The sequence below is a fragment of the Asterias rubens genome, chromosome 14, assembly GCF_902459465.1.
Source record: "Asterias rubens chromosome 14, eAstRub1.3, whole genome shotgun sequence".
Lineage (NCBI taxonomy): Eukaryota > Metazoa > Echinodermata > Asteroidea > Forcipulatida > Asteriidae > Asterias > Asterias rubens.
The window spans coordinates 519,615-533,915 of NC_047075.1; the positions used below are offsets into that span (position 1 = coordinate 519,615).

A 14,301-nucleotide genomic window follows, 5' to 3' on the forward strand; every position below is an offset into this window, starting at 1 on the left:
AAACACTTAAACAAATTGTTAAATTTGACATGCCTGATTCATTTATTTAAAGGAACACGTTGCCTTGGATCGGTCGAATTGGTCTTTGAAACGTGTTTGAAACCATTTGTTATAAAATGAAGATGGTTATAGAAAGGTATTTTAAAAGTATAATACAATGATCCACACAAATGTGCCTCTATATTGCATGGTTTTCCTTTTACTTCGGAACTAACACGGTCGGCCATTTATTGGAGTAAAAAAATTGACTCCCATGAATGGCCGACCGTGTTAGTCTACAAGGTAAAAGGAAAACCACGTAATTTCGAGTGATACTTGTGTGGATCATTATATTCTACTTTTAAAATATCTCTCTAATCATATGCATTTTATAACAAACGGTTACAAACGCTTTTCAAAGACCAACTCGACCGATCCAAGGCAACGTGTTCCTTTAAAGTCATGGAAGTAGCTGGGTCTCTCATTAAACCAACACAATTGCATATAAAGCTGAACACCAACCAAAGTGTTTCAACGTTATTGTTAATTCAAAGCACAAGTTGTCTGGTGTATAAAAACATGCATAAATAATAAGTTTGCATCAATGTGTCATAGACTGCTGTTTATACCATTTACTGTCCTGATATTTCATCTTTGAGAGGGCAAGGCCCTTTTATATTTTGCAAAGGGCACTTCCATCAGAAAACCGTAGCAAACTTTCGAAGGGCCCAAGACCAGTGCAACAGAGACTTATACTAAGTCAGGCATGGCATTTGATATTTGAAAGGGCAAGGCCCTTTTCATTTTGCGAAGGGCCATTCCATTGTAAAAGCGAAAAGGCTATTATACACTTTTGAAGGGGGGGGGGGCACCAATGCCAAGACGGGGGCATGAGAGGTCATTGCCTCCATCTAAACCTGCTTGAAGAAACTGGTCCTTTAGCATGAATAGAGTGAACATATTGGCAAAAGAAAAATCACAAATTCTAATAATGTAAAATATGTCAAAATTGAAAATAGAATTATCTGCTGCAAACAGTTTACCAACCAAAAGGAGATGGTATAATAAATGAAAGAATATTTTTCTTGAAGCCTGAAAAGAGAAAGGCTCTGCTAGGGACGCAACGTCAAGCCATTTATTAGTTTTTGCTGCTTTTTTTTTTCAATTGTTGAATATCTGTATGATGATTGGTTCAATGGCTAGTCGCTGTTAATGGGCCAAACCACCGTGAAGATCGCATCCTCACTATAGTCCCTTATTAATAACGGTGTGGGAAAAAAAATCTCACACTGCTAATATGCAAATTACCTTTATGATATCATGGAATTGCTGATGACATCGCTAACTACTTTGCATACTGAAAAGTCTTTCACCTTTTTGCGTGACAGCTGTAGTGGCAAAACAAAAGTGTTAGAAAAGAGAAAAAAAAATTGTGTTTTAATAAATATTTAAGTGACCCTGCCTTTATTTTAAACACTATAGTCAATAAATGTATGTCACACATTCTGATATTTTTGGAGTTTAACACCTGTAGTGCTGTAAGAGCATCACTGATTGGTTGGAAAGCTGCCTTGCCTCATTTGCATATTTCAAAGGAGACGTACGATTAGTCGCTATTATTCTTATGCAAATCTTTTCAAGGATGGCATTTAATCAATAGAGAACATCTGTATGCGTTTAATCGTAAAGTAGGAACATTTTACTGAGAAATTCCTTGCGTACGATTCGCATACAATAGAACACTTTATTGAAATTGAATTGCGTAAATATGGTAAATATTTCTACGAGGGACAAATTTGCATGGCCGTCGTTAAAATAACTCTGCCTCATTAAATTTAATGATGCTGGCTAAGTATGAACAAATATCATGTACATTGGTTTTGATGCTGATAAATGTGTTGAAGGAATGACAGGTAAGATATGGTTTACATTGTTTGTTAAATTTATTAGATGTTTTAGATTTGTAATTGCAATATGTTTACATTGTTATTAATATTAAAATTGATGAACAGTATAGGTAGATTTTTCCGTATGTTCTAATTCCATTCATTCAAGTAAACAGACAGGAGCCAATTTCATAAACCTGTTAATTTCTTTGCTCAGCACAAGTTTCAACAATGTAAACTTTGTGGAATATTGCCAGTAACCAATGTCTGCTCGCAAGATTTTTCAATCTTACCTAGTTGTGTTTACAGGCTTAATGAAATTGAACCCTGTGCTCACATACTATCAAGGAGTTGTTTCTGGAACACCTGAAACATATTGACAAAATAAAGAGCCTGCTAATAGGTTAGTTGGTGAAGTGCCGGCCTGCTGTTCTTGATGTTGCAGGTTCAAACCCAAACAAGTTCAATTTTCAATTAATCAAAATAAAATTAAATATACTCTGAATATATTCAACTGAATGTGCAATTTGCCTCCAACAATGTTTTTATTAAATGTCAAACATACTAAATTTGTTGAATGCAATAACTATGACAAGTATTTAAACCTGATATTTGAAATATAATAAAAAAAATATACAAGGTAAAATGAGATTGTTTCTGTTTCTAAAACAGCTTTTTGAAATTGGACTTTTATCAAGTACATCACTTAATTATCTGAAGTGCTAATTAGCGTCATTATAGAGTGCCGCACGCTGCTACTCGCTTCCTATTCTGAGTCCATGCATTGTTGGGTTTCTAGGCAATATAATTGTTCCAATGTGACAGGAATTGACGTCAATGAAAATGGGTCAAGGAAATATTATTCATATGCATTGTAATATGAATATCAGCATGGTTTTACTTTATCCCTTTCAGGGTTGGTTGTTAAGGACCAAACTGTCTTACCCATTATTAGTGCATTTTATATTATTCAATTATTGTTAAGTTTTCTTGTAAAGCGCTCTTGTACCTAGAGTGTAAGAGCCTTCTATAAATGACCGGTATTATTTCATCTTATCACACAATGCAAAAGAAAGATCAGATTTTCATTTATGCCGATGACTCTTCAAGTAGAGCTACATGTACGTCCCATAGTCCTAGGTCTCGAGGGATCTTCACAGGGTCCTCGCTGTTCCCAAAAGAGCTGCTTTCTATAATAGAACTACCATCACATTTGTCACTATTATTTCTTTTTCATCTTAAAAGAACATTACTGAAATGAAATGGTTTTAGCAACCAAGTTGCTGGCAGTGTAAGCACTTTATGTAATCCACCATACATTGTATACATAAACTGACAAACCTGTAGAAGTTTGAGAGAATAGTGAAAAACCGATTACAAATTTTACACTGCATCGATGCCAAAACAAAAATGAATAAAACGCTCACTGAGCGATAAACTCCAAACGCGAAATTAGACTATTTATTTCTCATAAAATATTAAATTTCAGACAGAAATATTTCAAGGGATGTTTTCTACTATCATCATCATTAGCCCAGGTAAGTTTTATGTAAATCTGTGATCTTCACGATTTTTGTTTCTTACCAATTCTGTAGCGTTCCTTTAACAATATCATTCTGTTTTTATCTGTTTAGATGCCAGCTGATGATCCAAGACGACTTTAGGTACATGTAGGAGAAGGGAAACAAAAGTCGCCAACAGAATAAAAACGAACCCTCAACCTCAAATAACATGAAGAATCAACAGCCAAAAAATCCAGTGAAAACTTGAAACCTCAGTCAAGACAAGACAAACTGATATACATTGGCTCTAAATCCTGCTGTCTTACAAAAAAAAAAAAAAAAAAAACTTACCCCAACCAAATTATTAAGTAACAAAATTGCTGCTACAATTCTTCATTCTGATCCAAAATAATGTATTCATAATATTTTTCACTCTGTCAAGGACATTAATTTTTAAAATTAAAACAAAAAACCTCTGTTAATTTGAAACTGAATGTGCCATTTGCCCCAAAACAACTTTTTGTTAAATGTTCATAGAATAATTTTGACTAAATTTGTTCAACACCAACAATAATTTTATGGAAGGTGTTTGGAACTAGCATTTCCAAGAACATCATCATACTTCCAGATAGTTTATAACAAGATAATTAACACCTGATAAAAAGCAAAAACTATTATTTACAATTTAGTTTCTGATCTAAAGATTCAATCGGCCATTTCATAAAATTCACGCAAGAACAAGACGGCAAGTCTTCATTAAGTGAAGCCGAATAATTCTGAAATTTAACGTGAACAATCAGACAAGATGGAGTCACAACTCGCAACATCAGACATGGCGCCCTCGCATGACGACATGAAACGCATCATCGCAGAGAAAGCGAGGGAGCTGTTTATTTGCTGCGATAAGGAAGAGAAGGGGTTTGTTTGCCGGAGGGATATGCAGAGATTGGACGGGGAGTTGCCTCTTACCCCAGAACAGTTGGAAGAAGTTTTTGATTCGTTGGATGACGATGGAAATGGATTCCTGACATTGGAAGAATTTACCGAGGGATTTGGTAAGAATGCTACAACTTTATTATTATTTTATGTTTGCTTATGAAGCCCTGTTAGCATTGGGAATTGTGAAATGGTAATTTTAAGCATTCATTTATTAGTTTTGCTTACCCTTGACATACATGTACCCAAGCATAGCCACAATCACAGGCTAACATTTCTGTCGTGTCGATTTTCTGATCAACAGTTTGAAAACCCCTGATATTAAGCTGTGTATTACTGTGTACTCAGTATTTTCCCAAGTTCTGTGAAAAAAATCCACAAGCAAATCACTCAGTGGAAACCCTCAGGATTTGGTAAAAGGGTGCCTTTTATGCTGGAAAAATATCTTTCAAAATAATTACACATAAATGACGGTGACAGGATGTTCAAAAGACACACAGACACCCCTCTGGCTAACATTGGGTGCGTTCGTTAAGCTTCCCTGGGTCGACCCCGCGGTGCTCACTCGGGTGAGCCCCTGACAAGATCTAATCTGCACCACAGGGCAGTGGGGTCTGGCCCGGGTGAGCCCCGTCAAAGCTATTCGAACGTACCGGGTCAGACCGGGGTCGACCCAGGGAAGCTAAACGAACGCACCCACTATAATGACATTGCCTTGCAACAACATAAAGCTATGTATGTATTGTAGTATTATCAGTCCAATGTTTGTGTTTAACCAAGCAACAAGACTGACAATGTTGCTATGTTTGATAAAGGGCAGACAACATGCTCAAAATGCATACAGTAAAGGAGATAGTGCATACATGTACTTGTAGCAGGGTTTATGTACATTGCGTTGTTTTTGTATGAAATGTTATGCCATGTCACAATTGGTGGCTACAGCAACGGCTACGGCTAGACAACTGCATTATTATGTAGTGAAGTACAGGACATCCTTAGCATTACCCTTAGCAACTGTCATAGCCGAAGCTATAGCCGACCGTTATTGGATCGGCTTTACATTTCATACAAGAACTACAAAGTGTACACAAATCCTTGAGCATTTCAAGGGGCACCAAGGCAATGGGCGATTGCCTCTGTTGCCTCTAGGGGCATAGAGGCGATTACCTCTGTGAAGTATCCGCCCTGAAGCTGTAACACTCCAAGGGGCACCAGGCAATGATCAGGGTCATAGAGACAATTGCCTCTGTTGCAAAATGTATCTACAGACAAGCTGTAATGATCAACATTCAATTCACATGAACACCACTACTAACACAGGTCACCAACAGCTCTGAAAAGTGGGTTGGAACGGGTTTGAATATTTTAAAACATTCGATGGTTGTTAGGTTTCTGTTGATTCACCAACTCACAAAAGATGAGTGACATTCTAACGGTCATAATAACATCAATACATGTTCCGCAACTTTGCTTTTGTATGACCAGTTATCAGTCAATATGTGTCAGAGAGGAACATTAATCAGATTTTATCTTCAAGTAAACTTGAACTTGATTCTGATTGGACGACCTATATCAACACGAGTCTAATATCAACCTATATTGCCTGGCCCAAGTAATAACTCCTGTGTATTTCGCTGCTCTAACTCTGGAAGTTGCGCCATGCGATTATAAGTTTCAAACGCAAAATGTACAGCTGATGAAATAGAATGATTAAAAGATGGTAAAAAAAAAAGAGTAAAAAAGTAAGATGTCTGAACAATGGTAGAGTTGGCTCCCATTATAAAAAGCACTGTTGTAAAGAGGTTCTGCTTATAGAGAGTAAATTATGAAGTCCTGAATCTCATTTCTGCTTTGTGTTTCTTTGTTTTGCTGTCCTCTTATAACAATGTTCCTGTTATGAAGTCAACCCTTTTTATGCTTATAAAGAGTACATTCTGAAGTCCTGAATCTCATTTCTGCTTTGTGTTTCTTTGTTTTGCAGTCCTCTTATAACAATGTTCCTGTTATGAAGTCGACCCTTTTTATGCTTATAAAGAGTACATTCTGGAGTCCGGCATCTCATTTCTGCTTTGTGTTTCTTTGTTTTGCTGTCCTCTTATAACAATGTTCCTGTTATGAAGTCGACCCTTTTTATGCTTATAAAGAGTACATTCTGGAGTCCGGCATCTCATTTCTGCTTTGTGTTTCTTTGTTTTGCAGTCCTCTTATAACAATGTTCCTGTTATGAAGTCGACCCTTTTTATGCTTATAAAGAGTAAATTATGAAGTCCTGAATCTCATTTCTGCTTTGTGTTTCTTTGTTTTGCTGTCCTGTCCTCTTATAACAACGTTCCTGTTATAAAGAGGTCTTTGACCAGTCCAAGCGACCTTTTTATAACAAGAGGTGACTGTATAATTAAATTGAAAAGACATGCACTGACCTTGATCTAGGAAGTAAATAAACACTCCATCTTAATTTACAAAAATAAACCAAACTATTTTTTCTCTCGGTTTATTTTCTTGACAGGTGGGTTTCTTGGTTTGAACGTGGATCCCGATATCGAAGACAGTAAGGGAGAGAAAGACATCTTTGAAGATGATAAAATCAGTGATGATAACTTAGAGCAGGATTACCATAGAGTCATGGAGACTCTTGGAGCATCAGGAACATTCGATGAAGAGTGAGTCTTTTAAGTTTTGATACCTTTAGTAACTTCAGTTTTTGGCCATGGCATGAATTCCTACTCACTGTGAATGAAGATGTATGTAAAATAAATTACCTATAAAAGTTTCAGCTTCATCAGTCGTCAAGTGTTTGAGAAAAAAAGTGAAAATCACAGAGCAATGTTTTCAGGAGTAAATCTGTTGTACATGCTAAAATAATATTCGTCTCACTGAGACAAAAAATATTCTCAAAAACTACAGGACCTCAGCAAGTAATATTTTAAGTGAAGCGTTCTACCATCATTATCTTTAAACCGTGTAAGTTTAAATTAAACTTGTGGACATTTGTGTTTTGTGTCATACACTCAAACCTTTTAAGAGGAGGCTTGTGCTCATTTGTGGTAGCACTATGTGTAAAGCTTTTCTCAGTAGTGTTGGTTCTTTTAAGAGGAGGCTTGTGCTCATTTGTGGTAGCACTATGTGTAAAGCTTTTCTCAGTAGTGTTGGTTCTTTTAAGAGGAGGCTTGTGCTCATTTGTGGTAGCACTATGTGTAAAGCTTTTCTCAGTAGTGTTGGTTCTTTTAAGAGGAGGCTTGTGCTCATTTGTGGTAGCACCATGTGTAAAGCTTTTCTCAGTAGTGTTGGTTCTGAAAAGAAACGTTGAGTTATCAACCATCGGTTCTTCTCACTACTCAAAAAGAGATCTAGACATGGTGATATCGCATACCTCACCTGATAACATGTGTGACAAGTGTCGCAGTAAAAACAGCCATGAAACAAACTCCTGATTTAAAATTGTATTACATTTCCTCTCGACAGCCAAGACCAAGTGAAGGATTTATGGAAGAGTTTGAGGAAGAATGAGCCAGAACTTCTTGGACACTTTGAAGATTTCGTCCAGCGAGTCTGTATGGATATGCATAAAGCTCAGATCACTACAGGGGAGCTGGAAAATGCACTCAAGACGTAAGAATCCTCTCTCATCCTTGAGTTTCATTGTCAAGCATTTTATCAAGACTGTAATCTTTTTACACTAGTTCTTATACAAGGCATTTTACAATAACTGTTTCAATGCTTTACATTAGTGTATTGTGGTGGATTTCACAAAGAGTTAAGACTTGTCTTATTTCGAGTTGGGGCGAGTTAACTCAGGACCAGACTGAAGTTTTTAATAACTCCTAGGACTAGTCCCAAGTGAGGACTGTCTTTGTGAAATCAACCACTGGTCATTGGTCCAATAACATTCTAGTAGTTTTTCTCAGCTCCCTTGGGAGTATACAGCCCTAGGCTGCGTAGCGCTCTGAAGGCTTTTTCATACACAATATCAACCTCTACCCTCGCAGGTACCCAATTATACCCCTGGGTGAAGAGGAGCAAGGTATAGTATCTTGCTCAAGGACACAAGTGTCATGACCGGGATTTGAACCCACACTCCAATGACTTAACCACCAGAGTTTGAGTTCGATGCTCTAAACCACTTGGCCATTACACCCTACAAATAAAGATAAGATTCCTGATAAACTTCTTTGTCTTGTGTGGTTGCAGGCGAGGTAGTGCTCATGAGTTGGAGGTTCGGAGGCTTTACGAGGAGATGGAACTGCAGATAAGAGCAGAGAGGGACAGAATCCTACATGAGGTATTAAACCCTGTTCACACTAGTCAACCCCGGGGAATACCAACTTTGATCGCTTTACCCTTAAGCCCGGTTCATACTTCATGGGAATGCGAATGCGAAGTGAATTTGGCGTGAATTTGGCGTGAATTTGGCGTCACAACTCTCCGTTCGCAGTGATATTTGCTAGTGAGTTGGGCAGAGTTGAACTGCTGCGAATTATTCGTTACGAAATTGTGAAGTCAACATTCGCTTCGCATTCGCAGGAAGTTTGAGTCAGGCTTTAGTCTGCCCTGGCAAATGGGCTCAGGATTGTGCGTAGTGCGGACACGCATGTACTTTTCCATTGTTTTACATCAATTTATTCATTCATTCAGTGGATGTGGAGCATCGGATGATGATGGCCCTCCAAACACGTTGGTCCTCCATTGCTGTATGCAGCTCCTCCCGTCTCAGGCCAGAGTCCCGGCTCAAGGTATCCACAAAGGTGGTTTGTGGTCTGCCTCGGGAACAGTAACCCTGAGTAAGGGCCCAAAGCACCAGCTTGCTCACTACCAGCTCAGTAAGTCTGAGGCGGTGATGTGCTAATCTCAGCCTTCTTGTGCTAATCTTATTGCTAACTGTCGGGAGTCCACTGTAGAGTTCCAGTTTTGTGACATGCCTCTTTACATCAAAGATATCAGTCAATGAGGTGTATTGCAATCCATCTACTGCATTGTCATTGCAAGTATAACACTGTCTTTCTTTGTGTCTTGGTTACCAGGAAAAGGAAAAAGAAAAACGAGTCCGTGAGGAATTGACTCACATGATGAGGAGTAAAGATGAACAACTTCAAGAACTGTCCAAGCAACAAATTGAGGTAAACCTTAAATCATACACTTCTCTTCAAATACATGTAAAACTAACATAAACCTCAGATATACATGTATAGCATTTATAGGTGTACAGAAGTAAATGCAATTGTTATTTTGTATTTCTAGTTGGAGTCTAAGTTGAAGAAGATTGCTGAAATGGAGGAAGATATGAAGCAAGAAAATGAGATGCTGCAAAAGGCAAGAAGTCAACCAAGATATTTGTTGTCATGGTCTTCATCTTAATCCCATTCGTCATGCTAATACCAATCCTAATCCTAATCTTATTCTTCATCCCAATCTTCCTCCTTATACTCATCTTAATCAAATCTTCATCTTAATCCAAATCTTCATCTTAATCCCAAGCTAGTAGTGATCGTTTTTTGTTTAAATATTTAGTACAAATGCCAACAAAAATAGCACACAACATAATTGTAGTTTTCAGAAGTTGAGGTACTACATGTATGTTAAACATAGCAAACATGTTCTGCCATTGAGTGATGGAAGTGGGCCAAACCTTGCGGCCATTTGGGTGGCCACTATGGTCATTATGGTTACAAGTCGCTTGTGGCCGCTATAGTCTCCAAAGGGTAAAAGTAAATTTTCAAAATATCCTAAAATGTCGTCTTAATCTATACCTGGGTTTATTCGACAGACAAATTATGATCTTCGGACCAAACTTGACGGTTCCATGATGGATTTGGATGAATCTAAGACGTATTTAAAAGACATCCAAGTCACTATGAAGAAAGAGAAGAGAGACAGAGCGCAGTAAGTCAGCCAAGAACAATAGGAATAAGCAAGTTTGGTTTGAATAATGTCTGGTACATTTAAAAGAAAACATGCAAGGCCATGGACGGAGGCTTCAAGGCGAGGGCTACACTTAACTGTCAGCAGGGGCACGTTGCCACCTACTCCTGGGGCTAAAACAAGGTTACCCTCTTCACAGTCTGTAAGGATGTAGGCATGGGTATCATCCACTAGGAGCCAGCTACTCCTGGGGCTGAAACAGGGTTACCCCCTTCACAGTCTGTAAGGATGTAGGCATGGGTATCATCCACTAGGAGCCAGCTACTCCTAGGGCTGAAACAGGGTTACCCCCTTCACAGTCTGTAAGGATGTAGGCTAGGGTTTCATACACTAGGAGCCAGCTACTCCTGGGGCTAAAACAGGGTTACCCTCTTCACGACCCATGAGGATGTAGGCATGGGTATCATCCACTAGGAGACACCTACTCCAGGGGCTGAAACAGGGTTACCCCCTTCACAGTCCGTAAGGGTGTAGGCATGGATATCATCCACTATGAGCCACCTACTCCTGGGGCCGAAACAGGGTTACCCCCTTCACAGTCTGTAAGGATGTGGGCATGGGTATCATCCACTAGGAGCCACCTACTCCTGGGGCTGAAACAGGGTTACCCCCTTCACAGTCCGTAAGGATGTAGGCATGGGTATCATCCACTAGGAGCCACCTACTCCTGGGGCTGAAACAGGGTTACCCCCTTCACAGTCTGTAAGGATGTAGGCATGGGTATCATCCACTAGGAGCCACCTACTCCTAGGGCTGAAACAGGGTTACCCCCTTCACAGTCCGTAAGGATGTAGGCATGGGTATCATCCACTAGGAGCCACCTACTCCTGGGGCTGAAACAGGGTTACCCCCTTCACAGTCTGTAAGGATGTAGGCATGGGTATCATCCACTAGGAGCCACCTACTCCTGGGGCTGAAACAGGGTTACCCCCTTCACAGTCTGTAAGGATGTAGGCATGGGTATCATCCACTAGGAGCCACCTACTCCTAGGGCTGAAACAGGGTTACCCCCTTCACAGTCTGTAAGGATGTAGGCATGGGTATCATCCACTAGGAGCCAGCTACTCCTGGGGCTGAAACAGGGTTACTCCCTTCACAGTCTGTAAGGATGTAGGCATGGGTATCATCCACTAGGAGCCTGGCTGGTAGAGCAGAATGCACTACCTTCCAAACTTTTTTAAAGCAATTAAGATTAAGTGCCTTGCTCCAGGGCACAAGTGTCGTGACTGGGATTCGAACCCACACTCTGCTGCTGAAAACACCAGAGCTTGGGTCAGGTGACCTACACCGCTTGGCCATGACACACCACAATGACTTGCTTAGTAGAAGGTTACTGCTTAAATTTGTATAGCAGCCTCCCGATGAGCAAACGCTGGTACCATTGTGCCAGACACATTCATTCAGAATTTCAATTTTTTTATTACTAATACAAAATATGAATTTTTTTCTTTCAGCGCTGCGTTGAAAGTGACAGAGAATATTATGGAAGAGCGAGAGAGTTTGGTCAAGCAGCTGAATTTACTACGAACGATGAATAAGAAACTGCAAGATGAGAAAGATGAGTTTGATTCTCGTCTTAAGGTAAGTCACATCATCAGGTTTCTACCCATGACAAGCTAGAGTGCCGATGCCAGCAAATTGCATATCGATGCCTGCACAAAAATAACCAAAGAGAAAACCATAAAAACATGCTCCAGACTGTAGGACTGTTGGACTTAGCACACCAAGAGAAATACCAAGTAGAAAAACATCCCACAGAACAAAATGCTCGAGCCAATACGGCTCAACAGACTGGTGTATATATTAGGTTTCATTGGCATTAAACATCAGAGAATATGTCTATTCCCCCTGGACAGGATGCCAGTCCATCGCAGGTTGCACCCTAGCTCTTTGGCATTAAACATCAGAGAATATGTCTATTCCCTCTGGACAGGATGCCAGTCCATCGCAGGTTACACCCTAGCTCTCGCCAGTACCCATTTGTACTCCTGGAAGGAGAGAAGCAATTATGATAGAGTGCTTTGCCCGAGTCCACCTCCCTAGACCGCTCGGCCACAACACCCCTCATATGCCTAATAATATTGCAGAGAATTATTTGTTTATTTCCAGGAGAAAGAGGCAGAGCAAGCTGAAGCCCTTCGACAGCAATCTAACCCACTGGTCAAACAAGGCTCTGTCTTAGCTCCGTATGTACCACCAGCAAGGTGAGATGTCAATAATGATAATAATAATAATTGTGGCTTCTTATAAAGCGCACATGTCCGTCACTCAATGGCGCTCCTGGCGCTGTAACAAACAGTGTTTCATGCAAGATGTGGGACCTAATCAAGACCATCAATCTGATTAAGTTTCCGTCAAGTATAAATCTTTTTAAGACAACTATTATATATTTAATAAAAATAATAATGGAGTCTTATATAGCGCCAATATCCACCACAAAAAGGCGCTCATGGCGCTCGCTCAGGATACAAAATAAACAGTTCAAAAGAAAGGAACAAAAAAAGTTTGTAGAGAGTCGCTGGTCATTGTTTAACTGCAAAGAGGTGGGTTTTGAGGACAGTTTTGAAAGAAGATGTTGTATTTGCAGTCCTGATGTGGTAGGGAAGACTATTCCACACCTTACCAAGAATGTCGTAACTGACAACGTTATTTACTTTGTACCAAGTATTAACCCTTTAGAAACAACTATTATTTATTTCTGGTAACGAAACCAAGGATGCCTCATATAAGTGAACTTAATCACTGTAGCTCACAAGCCTGAAGAAACCTTTGAACAAGGATGATTGCTATATGAACCAGAAACACCCTACTCTTCTGTTCAATTTGTCTGCTTGCTAGCATCCGGCGCCTTTGAATGGTACCATTCCAGACATTGTGCGCCTTATAAATTGTATGTTATTATTATTAATATTATTACTCTTCCAGTATAAGTGTTCTTGGTTATTTTACGTGCGCTACCAATCCTAGCACACGGGCCCTAAGGCCTAATGTCCCATCCGAAGGACAAAGCAATTGTGGTACAGTATCATGACGCAGACTCAAACCCACACTCTGCCGATTAGAAACACAAGAACTTAAGGCCTAATGTCCCATCCGAAGGACAAAGCAATTGTGGTACAGTATCTTGCTCAAGGATACAAGTGTCATGAGAAGACTCAAACCCACGCTCTGCCGATCAGAAACACAAGAACTTAAGGCCTAATGTCCCATCCGAAGGACAAAGCAATTGTGGTACAGTATCATGACGCAGACTCAAACCCACACTCTGCCGATTAGAAACACAAGAACTTAAGGCCTAATGTCCCATCCGAAGGACAAAGCAATTGTGGTACAGTATCTTGCTCAAGGATACAAGTGTCATGAGAAGACTCAAACCCACGCTCTGCCGATCAGAAACACAAGAACTTAAGGCCTAATGTCCCATCCGAAGGACAAAGCAATTGTGGTACAGTATCATGACGAAGACTCAAACCCACACTCTGCCGATTAGAAACACAAGAACTTAAGGCCTAATGTCCCATCCGAAGGACAAAGCAATTGTGGTACAGTATCTTGCTCAAGGATACAAGTGTCATGAGAAGACTCAAACCCACGCTCTGCCGATCAGAAACACAAGAACTTAAGGCCTAATGTCCCATCCGAAGGACAAAGCAATTGTGGTACAGTATCATGACGAAGACTCAAACCCACACTCTGCCGATTAGAAACACAAGAACTTAAGGCCTAATGTCCCATCCGAAGGACAAAGCAATTGTGGTACAGTATCATGACGAAGACTCAAACCCACACTCTGCCGATTAGAAACACAAGAACTTAAGGCCTAATGTCCCATCCGAAGGACAAAGCAATTGTGGTACAGTATCATGACGAAGACTCAAACCCACACTCTGCCGATTAGAAACACAAGAACTTAAGGCCTAATGTCCCATCCGAAGGACAAAGCAATTGTGGTACAGTATCTTGCTCAAGGATACAAGTGTCATGAGAAGACTCGAACCCACACTCTGCCGATCAGAAACACAAGAACTTAAGGCCTAATGTCCCATCCGAAGGACAAAGCAATTGTGGTACAGTATCTTGCT

At 39.9% G+C, this 14,301-nt stretch overlaps 1 protein-coding gene across 3 annotated transcripts in view; it reads left to right on the plus strand.

The window, feature by feature from the left end:
* LOC117299368 (ras and EF-hand domain-containing protein homolog) overlaps positions 1-14,301 on the plus strand; it is a 33,422-nt gene that overhangs the window by 7,205 nt on the left and 11,916 nt on the right. For all 3 annotated transcript variants that reach the window (XM_033782901.1, XM_033782902.1, XM_033782903.1), the window contains 9 exons: positions 3,500-4,422; positions 6,810-6,963; positions 7,766-7,912; positions 8,492-8,582; positions 9,322-9,417; positions 9,539-9,610; positions 10,065-10,180; positions 11,674-11,800; positions 12,329-12,423. In XM_033782901.1, the coding sequence (XP_033638792.1) occupies positions 4,173-4,422; positions 6,810-6,963; positions 7,766-7,912; positions 8,492-8,582; positions 9,322-9,417; positions 9,539-9,610; positions 10,065-10,180; positions 11,674-11,800; positions 12,329-12,423 (1,148 nt within the window). In that variant the 5' untranslated portion in view covers positions 3,500-4,172. The remainder of the gene's footprint in view (positions 1-3,499; positions 4,423-6,809; positions 6,964-7,765; positions 7,913-8,491; positions 8,583-9,321; positions 9,418-9,538; positions 9,611-10,064; positions 10,181-11,673; positions 11,801-12,328; positions 12,424-14,301) is intronic.